The sequence below is a fragment of the Rousettus aegyptiacus genome, unplaced genomic scaffold (assembly GCF_014176215.1).
Source record: "Rousettus aegyptiacus isolate mRouAeg1 unplaced genomic scaffold, mRouAeg1.p scaffold_m13_p_9, whole genome shotgun sequence".
NCBI classification, from domain to species: Eukaryota; Metazoa; Chordata; class Mammalia; order Chiroptera; family Pteropodidae; genus Rousettus; species Rousettus aegyptiacus.
In genome coordinates this window covers 67,300,342-67,325,593 of record NW_023416312.1, presented here as the reverse complement: position 1 = coordinate 67,325,593, position 25,252 = coordinate 67,300,342, and the positions used below count along the sequence as shown (strand labels likewise).

At 35.9% G+C, this 25,252-nt stretch overlaps 1 protein-coding gene and 1 pseudogene across 1 annotated transcript in view; one reads left to right on the top strand and one right to left on the bottom strand.

Moving 5' to 3' along the window:
• The window catches only part of ALG13 (ALG13 UDP-N-acetylglucosaminyltransferase subunit), a 63,360-nt gene extending 50,690 nt beyond the window's left edge, over window positions 1–12,670 (bottom strand). Inside the window, 3 exon segments of the mRNA XM_036226475.1 lie at window positions 10,687–10,825; window positions 11,958–12,120; window positions 12,534–12,670. Coding sequence (XP_036082368.1) covers window positions 10,687–10,757 — 71 coding nt within the window. The 5' untranslated portion in view covers window positions 10,758–10,825; window positions 11,958–12,120; window positions 12,534–12,670.
• A 593-nt stretch (window positions 12,671–13,263) lies between these two features.
• On the top strand, window positions 13,264–23,032 carry LOC118607809 (annotated as a pseudogene).
• Window positions 23,033–25,252: the final 2,220 nt, after the last annotated feature.

The window sequence follows — 25,252 nt, the reverse complement described above, 5'->3', positions numbered from 1 at the left end:
CTTTTTAAGAGTTGTGGGACAACACTAGACTTCAACCTGCAGAATAATAGAAAGCCGTTTCATAGTATTTAACAATCTGTACTTGAGATCCTAATTGGCTGGTTGTTCTTCCATAGCAAACTACTCTAATCCTATACATACATCTCGAGGACCGTGTTTCTCAAATGAAGGGTTTGATAAAACAGGAATTTGCCCCACATTTAGAAATTCTGATTCAAGTCTGGGGTGGGTCCAGAAAATTTATATTTCTGACAAGTTCTCAAGTGATGCTGATGCTGCTGGTCCTGGACCAACTTTAAGAACCAGTGATCCAGAACATGTTCACAAGTTATTAGTGTTTCCAAAGAGTTTCAAGGCCATAATTTCAGGAACACTGCATATTATAATCCTATCTTTAAAGTCTGCAATGCACATTAGCAATATTAAAGGACCTAAAAAATGCTAGTTACCTGCTGAACTTGGACCTGGCCTTTCCCATGGGGGAAAAAGGTCTGGAAAAGCCAGGTCAAAGTAAAGCAGGTAACTTTAGCATTCAAGTTATTAATGGTGTTTGATGTACTATAGCTCCTGCTTTTAAATTGTTTCAAAGTTTGAGAAATGTTGGTCTAGAAATTGTTCTGTGACCCTAATGATGTTGGAATAGTTACATAAGATACTGCATGTCAAGCATATAGCATATAATAAATGCTTAAGTGTGGACCGGCTGCTGTTAGCTGCTACCTGACAAAGCAGTTCACTAAGAAATTACTTTGGTCAAAAAAATGTACGTAAGAACCAAAATAATTTCACCTAAATTCTACTGGAAAAAGAACTGAAGTTCAAATACAGATCCCCAGAAGGTTTCTCCAATCCTGATGTAGCTCCTCCCTTCAACACCTAAAAATAATGGTAAGAAAAATGATTTCCTTAAAGACTTTTTAGGCACTAAAAAGTGCTATTCAGTACTCTGGGTACTGACTGATTGGAATGAAACAAATGAAAGAAAATAAAAATAACTTAAATGATGACCTTATTGACATTGTCATGAAACTGGCATGCTTTAATTTGAAATTGTGATGTCTTTTTAATTGCTAGAATTGTCTATTTCTTCTTTCACTGATCAAATGGAGAAATTCCTTGTAGTAAAATGTACAAATGTTATTATAATTTTAAGATAATTATATTCTAAGATATTTCTAGTATCTTACATTAGAATTATATGTATAGATAATTCTAATATTTTAATTCTAACATAACACTACACGTTTCAACCAATTAAATGAGGTATATGTCCGAATTTTTTTAAAGCACCTATTATCTTCAATATACAAAGTATAGTTGCAAATGTATTTTTGACATGATACTTTTGAGTTATTTTAGAGTTTGAGAGGCAATATGGTACCATGAAAATATTAGGAACTTGTTTATGCCACTTTCATTTTTCTAGGTCAGTTTCCTCATCTGTAAAATGAAAGAAATGAGCTGCATAACCTCTAAGTTCTTTCAGGTATAGTGAACTGTGATTCGACAGTAACAGATTTGCCCTCCCTTCGGTTAGTCAAATTTGTGATCGACACTAACCATGAAAATAACTTTCAGGGGAATTAAACCTATTATCCTTGTAAATTGTGGAGTTGACTAACCCACACAAAAATGAATGATAAATCTTACCTTTCCAAAGGAAATATATAGACCTAGGTTTTTAGATGCAAAGTATTATAACTATGTGTGGTGATATATATTAACTTATTGTGGTAATCACTTTGCAACATATACATACATCAAATCATTATGATGTATACCTTAAACTTGTACCGTGTTATATGTCAACTATACCTAACAAAACTGGAAAAAATTATGTGTATGTAACAACTTTGTAAAAGAACCTGCTAAGACAGTATTAAGAAAACTTAATACCAAATAATTTATTTCAATTAATTTTTAGTACCAACTGACTTGAGGAGCTATTTTGGAGGTCAACTGGGGGAAATAGCTCAACTCCATAGACCCACTTTTAAAGTCCTTCATTACTTAAAAATAAGCTTTTTAAAAGATATTTTTCCCCTTTAATTCTCTCCCCACCCCCCACCCCCCACCCCCCACTCCCGGCCCCACTTCCACCCTGACCTATAGATGTTGCCTTTTCCTCTTAAGAGATGGATCTCTGAGGGCAGGGCGTCTCCTCCTACATGCTGGAGGCATGTGGAGTGGGGGGTGGGTACCCGCCCGCGGCTCCACCTGGGGCCAGTAGCTCCACCCTTCTGCCTATAAAGCTGACGAGCTAACTACTACACTATAGAGCAACCCTCTTTAAAAGATATTTTAACAGCACCCAGGAACTACCTGTCACTTATTTTCACAGCGGACATTTAAACACAATTAGCAAAGCGAGAATCATGAAGAAAGGGAACATAACAGCTCTAAAACAAAATTTGGTCACACAGCTCTATTCAACCTCCTCCTCAAGTTTTAGGAAAGAGAAAACAAAGAAAAAGAATTTCCCAGAGCAGTGGTCCTTGTTCAAATACGCAAAACTTAAGTAACATTACCAAGAGCCACTAGCTTTCATTTCCTTCTTTTCCCTTCTTTCACCTGAAACATTCTAATATACATTAGGGAAAAAAAGGAAAATAGTATTTCACTTTAAAATATATCATATTGGCACAGAAATACTGAGGGCTGTTTTTGGATACCTGCAATGTCTAATCAGTCTACAGACAGGAGCTTGAGTGGAGAATGAAGACCAGAACATTCTTTTCTTTGTTCTGATGCACTAAAAATACTACCCGTTCACTCAAACCTCTAAATAAACTTTAATTCTCTAACTATAACCACAACTGGAGACTGAATATGAAATTAAATATGAAATTCAATGAAGAGTTTGCTTTCTGTATCATTAAGGTCTTTATACTTTGAATTCTAGAGAAACATCTCTAAGCCTATTCCTAATTCTTAAAACAAAAACCCTAACCAAGTGACGATTTATTTCAATGACAATTTTTTATTCTCAAACATGCCACACAGTTGATTTTGTCTTAGAAATTACCTACAAGGAAAGTTAATTTTACTAATTCACAAACAGGAAAATAGAACCAGAATACGCAGGTTGAGGATTTAGGAATGTTTTTCACTCCTAAATTCGAGGAATGTATTAACCACTCACTTTATATTGGTAGTCGAGAAACAACCAATATATTCTGTACGAAAGGGGAAATGACCAGTAAAACAGATGTAATATATGGCCCCTCACAGACATCATCCCAACAGTAACTATCAATTCAGCAAAAGAATACTTTAGAAGCACACCTGACAGTAAATAAGCAAATTACAATATATATTGCTCTACACCAAAGAGCCTAGTATAGTATACCATAAAGTAATCACTACTAATGAAAGAAATTCCATTTTAGTCCCTTTTATCAACTAGAAACAGTGCTACACAAGACATGGGTTATACTGAGTTAATAGTATAACAATATTAAAGTTAGTTTCAAATGTGTTGTTATGTTTTAAACGAGTCAAGTTTATCATTTGTTATATGATAAAAACTGAGAATTACTAAACTTTAATCAGAGGGTTTAATCATAATAAGGAGTCTAGAAGTTATCAGAATATTAATGAACAATGACATAGGAATGAAGTTACTGGAGTTGGCCTCAGCCTAAGGATTAACCTAGGGGCCTCAAGGTATACACCTTGTAAACTCCCTGAAATTCACTGCAAAATGTATTTATGTGTGAGTAGGTAAAGAAGCAAGATATAAAAATTTTGAAGGGCTCAAAGAACCTTAGAAAGCAGGGCTGTAGCCATCAAAATAAAATCATGATAGAGTATCAATCAATATAAATTGTACAAAGGATGTAGTAAACATTCATAAAGACAATAAAGATATAGAAGTGTAATGCCAAAATAGATGATATACCATGGTATAAAAGCACTTTAAAAATATTTTTTTCAAGAATATCAAAGTCAAGAAGCATGTGTGCTACATTCCTGTTTGCAGAAGCTAGAATGATTTGCCGACCTTTTATGTGGCCACCTACAAAAACTATGAAGAACTATACAATATAAAGATTGTGCTAGAATATTCATGTAAGGAATTAACCATTTAAAAAAAGGAATTAAATTATGTCATTTGGTCATCCTAAACCTTTCTCCATGTAATATTTTACTAGAAAACACATTTCTGTCAAAGCTATATGACATGAGGATTACATCTTTCTACCCAACAAGACACATACGAGATACTCTGAAGTCAAAGAATGTATGCAGATGAGTGTTTGAGAATCAATAGCTAATCCTAATCAAGATAATGAGAAGAGTACTAAGTTACAGAAGTACATTTATCATTTATGAAAAGCCTACTGTGTATCAGGCAGAGAAATCAGAATGATTAAGAAAGTTTCTTTTCAAACTGAACTGTAAGAGTTGCTCTAGAGCAGGAATCATGTCGAGTCCTCTGATACCAAAAGTAGACTTTTATTATTATGCATTTATGTTAAAAGACTAAATGAACAAATAAATGGGCCTAACATAGTCAGGAAGTAAAACTGAGAGTACCTAATGACCAATCGCATGTAAAAGATTGGAGATATATTAAAGCCTGGAGGACTAAATGGTGACACCGTTACTAGAGATTAAGTTTCTAAAAAGGAGAAATATGATTTTAGTTTGGGGCACACTGAGTTTAAGGTACATAGAGAACAGACAGACAAACATGACCAGTAAGCAACTGTAAATACCATTTGAGAGCTCAAATCAGAGTTGGGAGTCATAAATAGAGGAAAAGTCAATAGTAGAAGCTCAGGGAGTGATGAAAAATACGAAGAAATAATAAAGAGAAAACAAGAGGACCAAAAATGGACCCTAAAACAATTATTTAAAGAGAAAACAAAAGGACTAGTAAATAACTCCCAATCAGGTAAACCAACTGGGGGTTTCTCCACATGAATTTTATGAGTAGAAATCCATATGCTTTTAAATAGTTTTATAAAATACATTATATACCTATGGCTATCATACAATCTAAATTTCTTAGAATAGTCCCGGTTTCAAATATTCTGTCCTCCTGTCCCCACAAATTATGGAAATATACTGGAATTCTGTGTTCCAATTACAACTCCCTGAACACCTTTTGGATGCTCTGAGCTCAGTTTCATTTGCAAAATGGGACAGTAACATATTTTATAGGGTGACTGTAAGGAAGAAATGAAGTTTGCACTTGTAAAATGTTTTGAATAGTACCTGATATATACTAAGCATGCAACAGGCATTAACTGTTATTATTTATTGTTCCTCATTCTACCATAAAAACATTAAATTATCAGGATCACCCATTCCAAATCTTTCCCAAAAGTCAATTTCAAATAATCTTCCCATACATTGCATTTCTCAGACTGTATGCAGATTTTTGGTCATCTCTGAAAATGTTTACAAATCAGAGGAATGAAGTACTTATACCATACTAAAGGGCCAAGAAAAATATCTATCACTGAAAGTCATTCCTAATTTTCAGTCTTGAAAAACTGTTTCCTCAAACTATCATGCGGTACACGTTTTTATATTGCCCTGTATCTACATGATTTGCCTTTAAAAGCTTACAAAGTAGTGCTCTAAAAGTTATCTAAAATCAGACACTTCACAGTACTTTCAATGACTTTTAAATGTTCCAGAACCCATCAAGTTCATCAGTTGTACTCTTACCTTGCACCAAATCCTTCCAGCTCTTTTCTCCCAAATTTTAAGCACACAATAATCTGAAAACCGTACTTCCCAAGGTCATCCTATAATCTCACATCATTTTTTCATCTACTACAGCTTCAACTTTCTATTACTTGTCCTATCCACCATGTGAATTTCTCAAAATACTAAAAACTTTTTTTGCTTCTTTATCCCTGGAAATCTAAATACCTCTAACAGAAAAATGCTATATTAACTGCATTCCACTTACACACTGATTTCAAGAACCTGAAGCCCTGTCATGAAACCAATTTTACTTTATTGAGCATGTATTTCTAACAGAATTCTGATTATTTTTTTCATAAAAACCAGTAAGATGTAAACTTGGCAATTAATTTATCTTAGCCTCTTTCCTCATCTATAAAATGGTAGTTTCGCCAAGTATTTTAAAAATTCTCTCCCAACTCCCAAACTCTACAATGCTTTGTATAAAAGTCTTCATTCAATCTAGTATCAATTCTACCCATGGCATTTTGCTAGATTCCCAAAACTCAAGAACCACAGATTTCTAAGTCATAACAGCAAAACAAAAACCAAATGTGAAATTTCTACTAAAATAAACTGGAAATGAACTTTCCTTCAAAGGGATTAAACTAAATACTAGGCAAACAAGTATAAACAAAAAGCTTACAACATATATTATAGCATGGTAGAAAAGAGCACAGGACTGGGAGTCAAGAAGCTGCTTCTAGCAGCAGCTCTGCCAAAGGCTGTTACTTCAGACAAGTCCTAACCTCCAGGCCTTCTTCCTTTCCTCATCAGGGAAATAATGGGATTAGACCAGATGATCTTAGGGATTCTTGTCAAATCAAAATGATTCTAAGATATCTTTTGATTTTTAAACCCCACATTTCACAAAAGTGTAGTCAAGAGATGTCACTACACACAACTGACACCACTGGCTTAAGCCCTGCTAAATGAAATATTGGAATCTGGGTTTTATGTTTTGTGGGAAAGAAGTACACGATCTGCAGTTCCATACTGCATTTCAGTTGTCTGAAGTTTGAGTAGATCCTTTCATTTTTTTCTGATTCTCTATGCTTAGTCCTTCATAATATAAAATAACTGAAGACTGAGTGATCAATATAAATTCTGAGCAAGTTTTTCTCAACTTAGAGAAACACCATTTATAAGAGCACAAAAAAGTCAAATTCTCTTCATGGATTTTCACAGGATCTTTCCTACATTAGCATAACATTAACATACAATTATGATTATGGTGCTCTGAATTTTCAACTGTGTAGATGTAGATTACTCACTTTTTAGATTATTCTCAGCAAAATTTTAATCCAAGTTGGCTTCCTCCTGCTACCCAGAGTACTTCTCAGCCACCACCTCCTACCATTAGTGTGAATTTACTTTAATATTAACCTAAAACACAATCGGGAAAATAAATCTACAGAAACATTATATAATGTATCCCAAGTAAAATGTCTAGAATATTCAACATTTTACAATAGTATAATGAATAGGTCCTTATAGTGAATGGTCTATTTTTATAGATGAACTACTGAACTTTATACCAGAAAACTATGACTACTTACAGATAATCTATTTTATAGGTCTTGATACTACTCATAATTTCAAAACATATCTTGAATTATGCGAAGTTTAAAACCACATATTAGCCAATTATACACATTGGATCACTTATTCATTTGTAGAACTAATTTTATAAGTACATATATTATAAAGTCCTCCATGTTACAGTAAATGTTTCAATACCACTGTGAGAGGATTATTAGAAAATAACAGTAAGTCCTATTGGCTTAAGTCCTTTTGGTTTACTCTTCTCAAATCAGTAAAGCTTTGACATTAGGCAAGATTATTTTATCACTGTCTATATTTTAGAGGAAAAAAAGCAAACACACCCACTCCTTTCTTCAGGATAAAAGTAGTTTCTCCAAGTACAACAGCTCAACTGACTTGACGGTTAATCTTTTTAAGGTAATTATTGAGTTTTTTTTATTTCACAGAACATAATCCATCATTTTTACTTTTTTAAAAAAACTGATTCCTTGGATTATGAAGCTAAAGATGCTGACTCAAAAAATTTTTACAAGTTTGTTACTATTTCATTTTTTTATTCTAAGAAACATCAAACTAACTACGTTTGAAATTCTTGTCAAAGTTTTCAAACTTAATTTTTTTTCATGAATCCAATTCCATTTGAGATTCTAGGACACAACCTGTGAATGCTCACTACATCTATAATATAAAGATTAGGGGAAATCTAAAAAATTTACTAAATTGGAATTAACATTTGGACCCAAATGCTACTATTCACACCATAAAATTTCTAACATTCTACAGCTGTAGGAAGTTTATTAATTTATATTATTCTACAAATATATTTTATATTTTTAATTTGATTTAACCACATTCCATAGGTTGGATTTGGGGGGTATTTTTAAGTGTTGAGAGTTTAGTGTTATTTTTGTAATCCAACAACTTTATCCAAAAATGCAGAAAATTTTTCTGGCTGGCCAGGAGGAAAACATTTCAGTGTTGATAAGTCCATTGACTGTAACAGCCCAGGAAGCGTGCTAAAACAAAAGAAGAAAAATATTAGGTAACATGGAAGAAAATTCCATAATTCATCTGCTGCCCACTTGATGACTGATCCTAACTTCCAAGAATACTGTGATGCTTCTCAAACTGTACGTAAGAATTTAATTTATTTTATTATAGGTATACATACTAATATTAAAGCAATACAAAGAGCATTACATGTAAATATCAATTCAACAAATACTTTAACTCTTATGTCGACTGAAATATTTCAGAAATATTATTTCATGAAAGATGTGGTCACATGACTTTAGAACACTTCTCAGGACTGGGCAGATATAAATGAAAGCAAAATTAATTTATGAAAACAGAATAAACAAAACCAAAAGTTAACAGCTGCCAGACATGAACAATAAGCTGGGGAGACTACCAGACCATGCATGAAGATTGTAAAGTAACTTTGCCAGTAATTTACTATCATAAATCCAAGGTAAATTAAGCAATGTACAATCGCCATGCATGTTGGAAATAAGGTTCCAAACCACAACATAGAACTATTGCGTCAGGAATTTAATTAAGCCAGCCACTTAAATTAGAACAGACATACAACCACCCAGCCTAGAATTAGGGCAAATAAATGACATATCTAAGATAAAAATGCAATCAATTATTGATTCTTATGGCATTCATGTGTGTGATTTTCTTAAAATTAATATAAGAAAACAAAAACTTCTAAAACTGTTATAAGTTAGAGATTTGTACAGCTCCCTTTTCGGCCTGAATAGTCAGGATGTGCTAAAGAAATCAATGTTTTCCATTCTTGAATGTACTGACATAAAATCAAAGCTGATTTAACATTTAAAATGAAAATACCCAACAAAAAAGTGTCTGGAAAAATTGAGTTACATACAAGATTAGTTTATTCCTCTTTAAAAAATGTTAACCCCTAACAATCTCAACTACCCAACGACAGATGTGTCCATTATCTGAAGCCCACATAATTTTGACTATCTAGATTCTTCTCAACCCCATATTACAATGCCACCCTGACATTCCCTCTCCTCCATCATTATAGGGATTAAGGCATCAATAATTTCTCCTGAAACAATGATCTGTATCCTCTAAATGAGAACAGGAATCTTTGTTTTGTTCACTGATGTATGCTAAGTGCCTGGAATAATACCTGACACACAGTAGGTGCTCAATAAATATTTAATGAAGGAACAAGTATTTACTCATGCCTAAGAGAAATGCAATAAAAAGTTTACTATGTTCTAGCCCGTTTCTTTGAAGCTTTATTTTCAAGTTAATTTCAATTTATTATAACATAAAAATATGTATTTTGCAATACTTCTATGGGGTCTTTAACTTCTAAAACATCAAATCAAGATAGCTTTTTAAGTCAAACAATTGGGAATTACTGACCTGACCCTTTGGCAAGCTTCTAGTGTCTGAAGAATTAACAGAAAACAAACCAGCAATTTTCTTCATCCTTCTATTGTGATGTCGATCAGTTCCTGTTGAATTCTAACGTGCTTACAGAAAATAATACTCCTTACCATAAAATAATTTCTCTGCTTAAAATACCCCAATGACTTCTCACTAAATATTGAATAAAACCAGAACTTTTATATGGGCTATCCCAACCCAGCCTCAGCTCATACTATATTCTTCCTATCTCACACTATACTCCTGTCATACTAACCTTTCTGTTCCTCAAACACACCAAACTCAAAGCTCAAACTCAAAGCTCATTTCTAACTTCGAACCTTTTCAATTGCTGTTCCTTCTGCCTCTAGAGCATCACACGCCCACTCTTCCTTGTCAATCAGGTCTCAGCTCAAATGTCATATACCTAGTCATGCCTTCCCTGACAGTTCTATCTAATTAAGTCTTCACCCAAGCTATCACATCATCCTATGGTTATTTTTCTCATAACACATTTCGCCATATGAAATTATCTTGATCACCACCAGAATATTAGCACGATGGGATTTTATTTCATGTTTACCATTGTATTCACAGCACCTAGAACAATGTCTGCTACGTATTAGGTACAGTTGCCTTAAAATGAATGAGTAAATTTAATTTAGAGATTCCAGTGGATTTACCAAAGGCAAAACCTGAATTACAAATAAGCAAATGCATTCCCTGAATAATGAAAATCTAAATAATGAACTCAAAAATTATATTCTTGGAGACTGGAAACACCCAGATGAACGTACACATACACGCACACTCCAATATTCACATGCAATGATACAGGCATAGATACAAAAGAAATACAACATAGAGCTCACAAAGTGGAACACAAATGAGAGGGTTTTACAAGCGAGAAAATCAAAGTATATTTGTAAGTGGGAGAAGGTAAGAGGTCGAAGAGACAAGACAGGTTAGATAGGTGAGTAAGATTAGATGCGGAGAATTAAGAGGTCAAATAATCAGTCTCTAGTATACCTGCAGGTACAGTAGAAGAGATGCCCGTCTTTGTGTAGCTGCTTTGCCAATTCCAGCTGATGATTGTTCATCAACTTTTCGTTTACAACCACTACAAGTGGTTTTCTTTTTTCCAGAGTCTCCAAACAGCTTCCTGCACCTACAGAAATAAATCAAATTTGTTAATACAGTTTTTTAAAGTTATGGTGCTCCAAGCTTTGCGCTAGAACTCTAAAGATGAACGTCATAGTTAGCGTAACTACAAACCAGGACTTTTAATTCTACATTCAACCAAAAGTATAGTTATCAGTTGCTCTGTAATGTTGTAAACCTAACTTGAAAAATAATTTTGTAGTACTGCCAACAATACTACGGCCTATAATTCAGTGCTTTGCCATTTGTCCTACAGTAGTATGCCCTAGGCATGGGTCTCGAATATAACGTACTGTACACATCTTTTCAAACACAGTAGAAAAAGCAAGTCTTTAATAGTGACAGGCACAAATAAAAAAAACTTTGACCACTCCTTATGAATCTGCCTGTGAGGTACCATCTCTAAAATATTCAGAGGTAAATCTCCACAAATGTGCATGTATACAATATTTGGATTAATTCAACTTTGCAATCTGAAATCATCTGATAACTTTATATGGGAGTGAAGAGATTAATAAGTGAGTAGACAAATCCTTTTTGTCTAATGATAGAGTAGTGAAAAAAATACAAACAAAAAACGGGAACACCAGACTTATCTATCACTTACTGACTGGACAAATTACTTAACCTCAGTTTCTTCAGCTGTAAAATGGAGATTCTAATAGTACTTTAGTTCTTAGGATTGTTTAGGATTCAAGCAGTTATAGACTCAAAGCACATTTACAGCACCGAAAGCTGTTAGCTATTATGCTATACATTCCTAATCACCAATGTTAATGTCTATCTCTAATGACTTCTCTCTCCAAACTGGGCTTTGTAAGAACCAGAAAACTTACCTCCTCACTTATTCAACAATCAAATTTGCAATGCTTCCCAAAAGCAGTTCTTCTGGGTACTGGCAGTTTAACTAGATCAGGACGGTTCTTTGAAGAGCAGGCAATGATGTACAATATATGCTTGCTCTAGAATATTTTTGACTGCACTCCTTTCACTTTCGCGGTTAATAGAAATGTAAAACATCTTTCATAACCAATTTCTCTATGACTCTAGTGATTTTACTCTACCTCAAAAATAGGTTCGAGTTTCTGTTTACTTATAGTCTATCAAAAACCAAACCCTAAGATTCTAAGGCACTTTACCTGCGTGACTAATAACAAGATCTGCTTTATCGAGGTCTTCTTTCAATGAATCCTTGTACCTGTAAACTTCCAGAGTAAATGACTCAGTACTGAATGGTTCAGGTACCACCTTTCCTCTACCTATTTGTAGGATGAGTCGGTTGTAACCAAGGCACTTGATGATCTGAAAGAGGAAAAAAACAAAGCGGGCCTTTTAAATAGGTTACTGTAAAAACAGCAATAAACAAATCCTAAAGTCAGTATTCAGATCTGAGCACTGACTGCCAAACAGCTTAAATGTAGCCGACTTCAGGTAGTTTTCCAAAATGACCCCCTCGTCCACGTCCCGGGCCCCGACAAGGTACCTCACTAGTCCAAATGGATCTGAGCGACCCAGCTCACCGAGTTGTGAAAGAAATCTGGGATTGGGCAAAGATCCTGAAACAGGCGCCGAAAACTCAGGGGAGACCAACTAACAGCTTCGTTCGGCCTCCCGGATCCGGCTGTGGAAACCACCAACCGTCGGGAGGGCGCCTGAAGCGAAGACGAAGAGCGGGACGAAGAGCGGGCAGAGCACGGCGAGGGCGGCGCGCCTACCGGGACCAGCCAGGCCTGGCCGGGTCGAGCCCGGCCCGCGGCTGAAGGAGTGCGCCTAGGGGACTGGCGCCAACCGCGCGGGTCACAGCGAAAATGAGGAGCGCCGGCGAGGCAGACCCGCACCAGAGAGGCGGAGACACTGGGAGGAGCGAAACCTGAGAACGAGGAGGCAAAGGCGGAGAATGGGGGGAGGGAGGGCGGGAAAGCCGGGGAAAGTACAGGAAGGAGCGGCCTAGGAAGTCGGCGGGGAAAGCTGAGGCGCGGGGCTGGGGGGAGGTCCGGAGGCGGGGCCTAGCCGGGCGTGGGGAGGAGCCATCAGAGGGGCGGTGGCCTCTGAAGTCCGGCCGCGGCGGTTCTTTCCGACCGCGCGGGAGGGGCGAGGTTACCAAGGTTGGACGTAAAGGTGCCGGCGGCGAGCGGCGAGCTAAGCGCGGTGAGCTTGGCTTCGCCTGCCCGCCTCCCCCACTCACTTGCAGACTGTCGTGAGCCGACACACACGCGATGAGGTCGTCAAAGCTGGTGGTCCCCACAGTAACAAACACGCACTTCATCGCGCGGGTTCTGAAATCCCGAATCATAGGGCCCGGATGTGACGTAGCCAAGGCCACGGAGGCGGCTGCCGCAGCGCTCGGCGGGGGAGGAGGAAGTCGGCGGAGATCGCCGGAGGGCGGGGGCGGCACGCGCGGGGGGGGGGTTCGGATTTGTGTCGCCGGAAGCGGGTGGGGCGAAGGACTACTAACGACCCGGCGCCGTTGGAATCCCTTTACGTGTAGGAGTTCGCGGGACCCTCACACTAAGGAGGTGGGGAATCAACAGACATATTTTTTGAAAGTAGCGGTTAAAAACATAATGAAACCTCACACGCTAGCCTAGCTTTGTGTCTAGATCATTGTTTGGGTCCCACACATCTACTTAATGACACAGGGATTCTTTATTCGCTGCTGTGTTTTGCCAAGGCATATACAAATGAGCACGGTTTCATTTCGAGTCCGTTGAAGGCCTATGAAATAAAGTACCTTTTTAAAATCAGTCATTAGCATGAGCTCTTCCAACTGTGGTTCTCAAGAAGCCAGAGCTCTGTGGGGTCTCTAGAAGCTGCAGCGAGACAGTTATCTCCAGTAGCAAACTGTAAAGTAGGGGTGTTAAGGTCTTAAGCCTACGTCTATAATGCATGGAACCCATCCATTGAACCATTTAAAATGGAAAATTATGATAAATTTAAGTTAAAATGAAATGTAAAATTAACAGCATAAATAAATACCACAGATATCTTACTTACACTTAGGCAGTCAAGTAAGAAGTGATTTCTCAAGAATCCTCTTCTTTCTACTACCACTATTAAGATCATTGCTCACTCTAACTGGCTCTAAAGTTTTCTGTGTTTCCTACTTAAAAATCTCACTTTAGCTCATATTTATGCTTTGCTGTGTCTGGTTATATACAGAAGGGAAGCTGTGAGAATAAATTCTTTTAAAGAAGAAAATATTTGGAGTTGAATTAGGCCTAGATCTTAGGCTGAGAAAACCTCTTCTTCCTTTAACTCTTGTACCTTGAGTAACTGTCTTTTTCAGGAGTAATAATATACTGATCTCCTTCTCTTGATACCAAATTTCACAAATGATACAGTGAAACTACAGTTTCATAATAAATGTTGAAAGATCATGGTTAAATAATAAAACATAAGTGTAGTCTTATTTTCTGCCCAGTAAAAGAAGTAAACTATATTGAAATATAAAGACAAAAATATTCCAAAATACTTAATTTAGAAAGACCTTTGCCTTTTGTTGTGTCTGAGATTTTCTTCTATGTCTGGAAGATAATAAAGGAGCACTGTTACTGATTAGCTCATAGAATAAGCCTGTGTATAGATTAAAAGTTATTAAATTCCCAGAAAATAAGAAAATTTAAATTTAATACTTTAAATGTGGTAGACTTTAATAAAACATCTTGCAGAAACTGATCCAGAAATGTTTTAAGAAATCAAAATTACATAATGTAAAATTTTGGCAATTCTTTTCTACATTTTGTCACTGTTAACTATAATACAAGCATGGATTTTATTTACTTGAGTGTGTATTATACAGGCTTACTGATCAAATAAGTTAATATTACTTCAAAAATGTTTATGGTTATGAAAAATGTACATTTGTTTTCAACAACATTAAACCAGTATTCTGACAAACTAGTTTAACAGTAACTGTGCTTGAAGTGTGCCAGCTTGAAGATAATTTCCAAGATCTTTAAGCTTATTTTCAAATTCTATAGAGAAGCTATATCTTGGAGATGTGTAGTGAATGCATTCATTTTTGCCACTTTTGAAGGTTATAAAAACGATTTGTGTGGCTATATAAAGGTTTTGTCATGTGTATTCTTAAGCTATGCTAGTCAATTAACATGCTTATATATGCCAGACAGTTCGCAATCATCCACCTTGCACCTTTCACTTTAAATTAGAAGTTAGCCACTTTGGTTAAAAGTTATAATTAATATGGGTGGTTGAGGCTCTTCAAGGAATAACAGTGACAGAGAATAACAGTATATGTGCTTTTATTTCTCAAGGAAAAAGAATAGTTTTTTTCCTAAAGCAGCTTTTTGGTTTCCAGACCCTAACTTTTTACTCTTAAAAATTATTGAGAACATCAAAGAGTCTCTGTTTATGTGGATGATAATGTGAGTTATAACTATTGATACTTACCATATCAGATTAAAAATGAGAAAATTAAAAAATATTTGATTCATTGGAAAGTAGCAATGATGAACACATTGCATGTTAAAATAAATAACCTATTTTTTACCCCCCCCCAAACTATATTTTTCAAAAAAAATTTTCATGAAAATAGCATTGTTTTGATGCAGGACAGGGCAAATTCCCCCAAGTGGGGGGAGCTTTCGCCCTGCACTGAGAAAAGGGTTCTTTGCTGAGCATGAGAAAGGTTTCAAGCACACGCCAAAGTTAAAGTCAAAAGGAAAGTTTATTACAGAAGGGAAAAAGCACAGACAAAAAGCCAATAATATATGGGGGGAAAAAGCCTTCGGAGGAATCCAGTTTATACATCATTCTTTAGTTTCTGTGAATTACGGTTTAAAGACTTTGGTTTACCCATTTTCTTTTGATGATATGGGCATATAGTGAGGAAGGATAAGACCAGCAAGAAAGGTAAGAATATGTAGCATGAAGGGCCTGCTGGTGATTCCTATCCTCTAATCCATAGGTTCCCCACGGTTTTAGCCATAGGGAATGAATGATTTTATTTTGTGTAGGGGGCCACTTAAAGACTATGTTTTCCTGTTTTCCCTTCACAGGGTGGGGAAATGGGTTGTTAGCTATCCCAGCAGAAATCTTCCTTTGTTCTGCAGATTTCCTCCTGGTCTGGCTGCAGGGCTGATCAGCACATTGCAGTCTTTGAATGCAGATTGATTTAACATTTTAGTTCTCTTGCCTCCACCCTACATTAGTTTCACATTTTTTCAAATCTCTTTTACTATGTGGCCTAACAGAAGAAAGCTGGATCCTTTTATCTGCTTCTGCATTTCATTCATTTCATTATCATATATCTGCTTCTGCATTTCATTCATTTCATTATCATATATTGAGTACCCTCTAGAAAACTCCACTGTATACTCAAAAGAGGATGAGTCAAAAAGACATAATATCATAGTATTATGAAAATCGTTTTGACCTCACAGATCACCTAAAAGAATATGAGAGAGCATTAAAAAAAAATGAATTTTGTTTGCTTTGATTTGTAATACCTGAGTCTGAAAAGAAGCTATGTAGCTAGTGGTACCTACTGCGTTAGCATAGATTTAGAACACATCCATCATTACAGAAAGTCCTTTTAGAGCAGTGTCCCTGCACCGCCCCCTCCTTCTAATCCCATCTTATCAATTAATAAACAGTTATACTTCAAAAATGAAAAGAAGGTATGAAGTATATTAAAATATTTACAGTATTCCCCCAGTTGAAATGGTCTTTCTTCCTTTATTAATTAATGCTTCCACCTACAAAATGAAGGGTTATTCTTTACCGTATGTGTAATATACCTAGTTAGCAGAGATTCTGTGTCTTAAAAATGTCGACCAAAGAACTGTCCAAACCTGTAGAGAATTTTAAGGAGTTTATCTGAGCCAAACTGACAATTTCCGAGAAGCAAAATCTCAACAGATTAAGAAAATGATCCAGAGAATGGCAGTCTCGCAGCTTATTTAATACATTAAAATCAAAGAAGTAAGTGTAAGGATAGTTACATGAAATCCATTAGTGGTATATGAAAGGGATGGGAGAAAGCAAAGCAGAGGAAATCTCTGGGATTGGATAAAGTAAATCTGAGGGACACATACTTCTTTTACATTGGTGGGTACAAGAGAGTTAATAATTAACATTTACAGCACAGGGAGATGGTATGCGGGTGAACAAGATAACCGTGAGGGGCTCTGTGCTCTCCTGCTCTGGTGCTATAGGTTGTGCCCTGAGGGTCCGGAAAAAGGATTACTCTGACATTCCAAAGAGTATGTTATTTTAGATGCAAAAAGACAATAAGTAAAAATTGACTTTTGTCAAGAAAGCTACAGGCTCAAGATGTGACTTTCTGCCAGGACCTGCTTTCAGTTAGGAATTTTTATGTTCAGACCGTTCTATGTAGTTAATTTCAGTCTCCGAGTTTGTAGGGCCCGCCATTCAGGCCTCCCCTGAACTCGTCAGTTTTAATATGTGCCCCCTTTTTCATCCACACAAGAATAATTTTCTATGATTTAAGATGTCTTTATTATGTCCTTGATTATTTAAAGGGAAAAAGTTCATAGAACATAGGCTCTTCACGTACAGTAGTATTACCTTCTGTGTGTCTTTTCAAATGCTTTATTTGTACTTTGATTAAATAGGTATGGAAGTATTGTTTCTCAGTCAGTCAGGATCTGAGTGCATAGATCTCCTCTGATAACTATTCATGTCTTCCCAAAATCAGTTCCTAAATTTAGGACAAATAAAATTCTCAAATTGTATTTTATACCTAAAACTAAAACTTTTAAGACATAAAACTACAATTGCTCAGAGGGCCTCTAGAATCACAAAGATTTGCTCTGTCACTTTATAAAAAGAGACATTGGATATAGTTAGGTTTGTTTAATGTGTTACTATTGTAAAATTGATTGCAAAGAGTTGTCAAATCAGTAGGGATACTCAGCCTTCCCTAAATTAAGTTTGTTTTGGTAAAATATTATTAATATAAACATTTCAAAAATTGTATGCTGCTTTGTGAGAAGTCCCTAGTGATTTATCAATGTCCTTCCTGTTCATAATTCTGTTTTACCTTCAGGAGTAACCTTCATCAAAACTCTTATGAAGTTATACAGGCACACCTCGTTTTATTGCACTTCACAGGTGTTGCATTTTTTTTTACAAATGGAAGTTAAGACTCTACCAGCAAAAAGATTACAGCCATTGAATGTCTTAATGTTTTGGTTTTACTCTAAAGCTTACCTGAAGGTTCTACTATTACGGACCAGAGTTTGTATCTTCAACAAAGAATAGCAGTCTCAGAGCCTCATAGAAAAGGGCTGTCCCAAGTACTTCACACGATTATCACTTCAGAGAATAGATTTTGGGGTTCAGGCATCTGAGTTGATATTACTTAGATAACTTTCAGACAGTACCACTGGACTGAGGCAAGATTTCCAAGGCTCCTTTTAATCCAAGGAAACCTGCAGAACAATATAGAATTAGACAGCCAGGAAGGATGTGCTACACAATGCCTAGCCTTCCATAAGATACACAGTAGTCCTTCCTTTATATTCCTTTCAATATCTTTACAATTTTTTATGATATATGAGACCTAGGTTTACTGATGCACATTTTTAAAGAAATATTATACATACTTGCCCAGAAAAATAAACATGGAGCCATTGCTGAGAAGTTAAAGGAAATACAGAAAATAAAGTACCATTTAGTTATCCTTAAGATAAGGGTGTTTTCATACTGACTTTATATAACAAGATCTATTTTATTTTTAAATAATTCAGAAAGAAATTGTAATAAATGTATGCATATTAATTTATTCATATTCTTTATGTGTTTATTTTGTTTTGTTTGTTTTTGTCTTGTTATTTCCTTTGCCTCATCAATGTGGCTAATTAATCTTTCAAGATTCAGTGGAGGTGTAATTTCCTGCAGGAAGTCTTTGTCTGACCCACGTAAGGTGCGCCCACTGTGTGCAAATACTACTCCAGTTGTCTACCCTTGTTATACTTCTTGATGTTTAAATTAACCTATATACTTCCTCTTCTTCTGGACTGTGAAATCCTAAAAGGTAGAGACCATGTCTAAATGATCTATGAATTCCTAGCATTTAGAGCTATCCCTGGAACCTAGACAATAATAAATGTTTATTGAACTAAAAATAAAGTATCATGCTAAGCCCTTGCGGGGGATACAAAGATAAATAAAATATGATTCCTTTTTTTTCCCAAAAAAGATTATTTGTTTTGTTCATAGGTTAATCAATGGTTTCTGGACTTTTAGAATTAAGAAACCATGAAACCCATTCTTTTTATTTTATGGACAGGAAACAGAGGTTCGAATAGACTGCGATTTTTCTCAAGATTATAATAGCAGAGCTAATAATAAAGGGAAAGCTAAGGATTGAGATCAACCTTCCAGATGCCTGTCAAGTGTTCTCCTATACTGTGCTGACCTATTTTTAATGGTGAGCCTATAGTAGTGACATCTGCATTATGATATAAAGCAATGACTGTTAGGGAGGAACAGGCTTTCCTCTACCCTCAAGGTTCTTCTGGCAGGTCTAATAATCAAATAGAAATGAGATAGATTAGCAAGAGAAAATAACCAAATTTAATACATATGTACAGAAACCCCGCATGCATGAGAGAGTCAAAGACCTCACAGGCAGGACAGGTTCAGAGATAGAAAAGGGAATTGAGGTATATTAGACATCCTGAGCTAGGGATGTGGTAATGCACCATGGGGACTTCAAAGGGTCATCGCAGGGTGATAAGAACAGGCAATTAGTAAATAGAACTTTGCTCTGCTCTATAGGTAGGTAGAGCGAGGGGCCGAAGTTAACTCGAAGTAATCTGCCATATCACTGAGGCACATCTTGGGGTGGATTGTTCTGAACCCCTACAACAGCAATATAATTAAAGGATGATAAGCCAGAATTGTTTCTTCTTGATCTTTTAAACACAGCACATTACAGAACCCTTTATCCTAATTATTGTATTTAAATTTATTTCCTTAATTTTTCATTATTCATCAAAAGTGTCTTTTATCAAAGCTGAGAAATTGCATCATTATAAAACATTTGTTTTTAATCCCTGCTTTGTGAACCAATTGTATTTTTGAAAAGTTACCAAAACTTTACTCCTCCTTTTCTCCTACCTCTCCCAAATATTATTGATGGTAATTGTATTTTAGGGACACAAAAATAATTAATATCTTTTTTAGCTATGCTGGTCAAATCTTGTTATTAAAATTATACTATAATAGAGTCAATTTTTGTACACCCCTAAAGGAAATGGTTTAATTTTAAAGGGTAGCAAGAAATATGCCATCTCAACATATGGCACTTGAGCATAAGGATTATTTTGAGCTGAAGACAATTGAGAAAAAGCAGAAAAAAGAAAAACTCTCTGCCCTCTTATTTGCCTAAAGGTATTTTAAAAAGTGTACCCCTTCCCTCTGTACCAGGAAGGACTGAGTTAACCACCAGAGACAACTCTAAACCCTTTTTGGCCTGGAGTCCCATCAGAGAAATCTACATAGCAAACTTTACTTAGTCCTTTCAGTTCATTAGCTCTCTCATATATTTACCTTCTAGCAAGTTGTCGCTTCTCTAAAAATTTATTTTTCTTTTGTTAATATGCTATATAAACTCAGGTTCTAATCACTCTTTCAGTTACTCATCATTAAGTACTCTCATGTGTGTGCATGATGCTCATGTCAATATACTTCTGTTTTGTTTTTCTCTTGTTAATCTGGCTTTTGTCAGCTTAATTTAGAAGGCCCTAGCTGGATAACCTAGAATGGTAGAGGGACAAAAATATTTTTTCCTCTTCTACAGTTTATTAATTGATGTTTTTATTTCCAAGGTGTTTAAAAAAAATCAGACTATACTGCTTAGTTTCTCCAAAATCCTTAGTGAGTAAAATGAAGGACTTTGTTTACCTGAGAGTGTTGTGGGGGTCCAGAACAAGTCATATCAAGATGTACCTCTGGGGTTTGCAGTTTGTTTTAAGCTAAAGGCAACTTTAACTGCAGGCTCAAGAGAAACTTCTGCCCCTCCCCCTTTGACTACCTAGAAGAATTTGATTTAGAGGCTTTGCCTATATGAGTTTATCAGAGATGATTTCTCTTGACCTTATCTATAAGTCAGGGCAAACTTCTATTTACTGAAGATCTGCTTTTATCCTGCAATGACCCTTTAATTCCCCAAGGCACCTTACCTCATCCCTAGCTCAGGAGGTCTTATATACATACTAATGTTTCCTTTCTATCTCTGAACCTCCCATACATGTGGGGTCTGAGTCTCTCATGTATGTGGGGTTCCTATACATACATATTAAATTTAGTCATTTTATCTTGCTACATCTTGAGGGTAGAGGAAAATTTGATCCTCCCGCACAATGTGCAAGAGAAGCGATATAATCGCCATTCAAAAAGATAAGGAAAAAGGATATGAAAGAAAAGATGAAGAAGCAGAAACAATGAGTTCAAATAAATCAGATCAAAGTTGTAGGCTTAGTTTAAAAACTGTACAAGTATAAAATTGGGGTTTTAATGGACTGCAATGAATGAGAGTTGGCAGTACTACTTCCTGAGTTATCACAGACAGGGGAAAAAACACTCCTCATGTGTCAAGTACCATGGTAGACAAATTACATGTTTGACCTTTTTTCATCAGGCTTAACTTGTAAGATTTTTACAAATCCTACCTGTACATGAAATTGCTTATAAATACTTAACTACAAATCATATTAAAGCTGTAGTATTACTGAAATAATTAAAATGAACCTTCGTGATTTTTGTTTCACATTCCTTCCTAGATCACAAAGACAAAGATCAAAAACCATGAAATGCTTTAAGTAAAATCTAATTGCATATCGAACAAGTCACCTAAATGAAGCATTTAATTCTATTATTAGTGACTATATGACTAAGTTATACATCTCATTACCAAATATTTTGGGAAGAAGAGACTATACTGAGTAAAATATTGCTTAGAATCCATTTTTTAATAGAGGGCTAGTGCATAGATGAGATAAAAGGTATTAAAACTTGGATGTTTTTCAAGAACTCAAGTTTTGGAAAAGGTCTAAATTGTATTACTTTGTTTTTATTTAATCTTCTTATCTAATTTTTGCTAACATATAGCAAAAGCTGTAGACTTTAACGTGTCACTGGTTATAAATGTCAGAGACATGGCTAATCGCTTAAAAACAATTCATTCAGCCTGTTCCCATCCCCCGCTGCCACACCAAAAGGAGCTGTTGCGATGTCCGCACATCTGCTATGATTGGACGGAACTGCTCCAGCTTCCAGATCAAGAGGAACAAGCAGACGCATAGCACCGAACCCAATAACCTGACGGCTTGCAACTCCTTCCGCTACACTGGGCTGATTCACCGCAAGATGGTGGGTGTGGAGCCGAGCCGACGGCAAAGGCATGGTGCTCGTCGTGAAGCGGAAAGCCAGCCGGCAAAAGCCGGCCACCTCTTATGTGTAGACACCAGCAACAAGAACACCCCGGCCACCCTCAGCAGCATGGGGCTCATGATACGCAAGAACAAATAACACCTGGATCTCCACACATGGCCCCCAACTGCAGAGCCAGCGCCATCCTGCACAGCCAGAAGCCCAGTGATGGTGAAGAGGAAGCAGGCCCGCCCCACCAAAAGCTCCTAAACCACCCTCGCCTAAGCAAGAGATGTCAGTTAACCTTCCTAAAAAAAAATCATTCAAAAATATTTTTTGAGTACTTACTGTGTGCAAGGCCCTCTGCTGTACACAAGTGCACTTGATAGCTTAGGAAACACACAAACACATATGCCAATATGTTTTTACGAATTCTGATAAAGTACAACATCACCGCAATGCAGAGAGAATAACTGGAGAGGTGGGGTTATGTCAAGTCCTACTTTAAATTCAATGGTCAGAGAAAACTTGTTTGCAAAAGTGACAATTGAAAAATAAGAAGCCAACCAGGAGAAGACTGAGGAGATAGTTTTCCAAGCAAAGCAAATGGATTTGTGGGGAAGTCATCAGGACAGGTGCTTTGCTTGTTTGAACATAGAAATGAAAAAGGACAGAGTATGTGAAACATAATAAGCAAAGAAATTGGTGGCATGCAATGAGATTAGAGAGTTCAACAAGCCTACAGATCACGGTAAGGACTTTTATTTGTATTCCTGAAGAATTAAGTGGTGAATGTGCCAACATACATCGGAGGATTTTTACCTGTCTTAAAAATTGCGGTTTCTAGAACATGCACACAACACATCTCAGAAGAATTAAACTGAGCACAAAAATTTATTGTTCATAGAAATAACTCATTTTTAAACTAAACTTTTAATTTTATTAGATTAATACCATGTGTATAGATTTAAAAAATAAAATAGCACGGCAAAAACAGGACTCTCCTAGCCTATCTCTTTCTATTCTTCATTCTCGCTCCTGAAACAAAATAACTACAAACAATTTTAGCTGTTCTCTGTGTTTCTATGTAATGTGCTTATGTTGCTTTTTTTTTATTTTTCAGCTATTTAGAAATCTATCGACTTTCTATTATGAAAAGCGGCAGTTTGGCTCTTTTAATGTACCCATAAACACACACTTGCCCTCCTCTCAAAAATTTTGGTAAAAATCAATATTCAGTGGTTACATTTCCATGACTTTGTGAATATTATTCAGTTTAACCTTGTATCAAGTAGGTTATTACATCACCTTTCCTATAAAAATTTTGTTTTGCCACATTTTAATTTTTATTTGCTTAGAATTTTTTTTTTAATGAATCTATCACTCATCTCCAAACAGGTCTTTTCGAGAAATCTATACATCTTCCCTGTACATTCAAATACATCAGGTTATCTATCTATAACTTTCATTTTTTTAATTAAAGATGTCTGTGATGGGGATTTTTGTCCTCCTAAGGTATCCACTAACCCTTATCCTGAAAATTCTTTTTGCCTTTCTCTTGTGTTGGATCCCATTTTCTGTGTTTCCCTCATTTTTGCTTTAACTTCTTCATTTTGGTGGACAAATATCCTCCAATAACTTCCTGAGAGAGATGGTAATTTTTTTTTAGATCTTGCATGTCTGAAAATACCTTCTTCTAATCTCTCATCTGATTGTTAGTTCAACTGATTGATACAGAATTCTAGGTTGGTGTATTAGTTCCTATTGTTGCTGTGGTAGATTACCCTAAACTTAGTGGCTCAAAACAATATAAATTCATTCTCTTTCAGTCAGGAATCTGAATTCCGATTCAGCAGGCTAAAGTCAAGGTCGGCAAAGCTGGTTCCTTCTAGGCACTCTAGGAGACAATCCTTTTCCTTGCCTTTTCCAGGTTCTACAGGCCACCTGCATTCCTCAGTTGATAGCTCCTTCCTGTATCTTCAATGCATACCTCTCCAACCTCTGCTTCAGTTTTCACACACACTTTTCTTACTTTGATATTCCTGTCTCCCTGTTACAAGAACCCTTTTGATTACTTTGGACCCACCCAGAAAATCCCATCTCAAGATCCCAAACTTAATCAGATCTGCAAAATCTCTCTTTTAAAGTAACATATTTACAGGGATATGTTAAAAGAGGACTTTAGAAGAGGACTAGGACATTTTTGAGGGGAGGCATTATTAATCTTACCACAGTTGGAAATGATTTTCCCTAAAAATTTGTCTTCTTGATTCTAAGGATAGTTTAGAAGTTTGTTCCTAATATTATTTGTGATTTTTTATATATGACCTCTTTCTTCTCTCTGGAAGCTTTAAAAATCTCTTTATTCCATCTTCTGAAGTTTCACTATGATGTTCATTGCTGAGAATCATTTTCTCATTCACTGTTCTGGATATTAGGCAGATCTTTTCAATCTCTGTACTTATATCCTACAATGCTAGGAATTTTCTTTGTAATATTTCTTTAGTAATTTTCCTCCCTTCTGATTTTTTTTGTCCTCTATTTCTGGAATTTCTTTTGGTCTAATTTGGCCCTCCAGTACTTGAATTTTCTCACCTTTTTTCTCTATTTTCCATTTTTTTGTTGTTGTTCTACTCTCTAGGAGAGCCTCTCAATTAAATTTTTTTTAATCTATTGATTTTTTTAGATTTCTACTACATATAATATTCTTAATTTCTAAGAGATCTTCCTCATTCCTAGAAAATTCCATTTTTATAGCACACGGCTCTTGTGTTTTGAATGTAGTATCTTCTCATATCTCTGAAGATATTATTATAGGTTTTTCTTTGTTCCTTTTGTTTGATTTTTCTTGCTGTTGTTTCGATCTCTTTCATTTTAGAAAATTCCTCTATCTAGGGATTTGGCCAGTCAACAAATATTTAAGAGCAAGGCACAAAAAAATTCTGTCTACATTGTTGGGACTTGTGGATTGTTGCACTTCACTGAAGAGTAACTGGGCAGAATTTCAGTCTTTTCAGTGGGAGAACCCCAAATTTCAGTGTAGAACTTTACACTAGTGCTGGTCAGCTAGAAT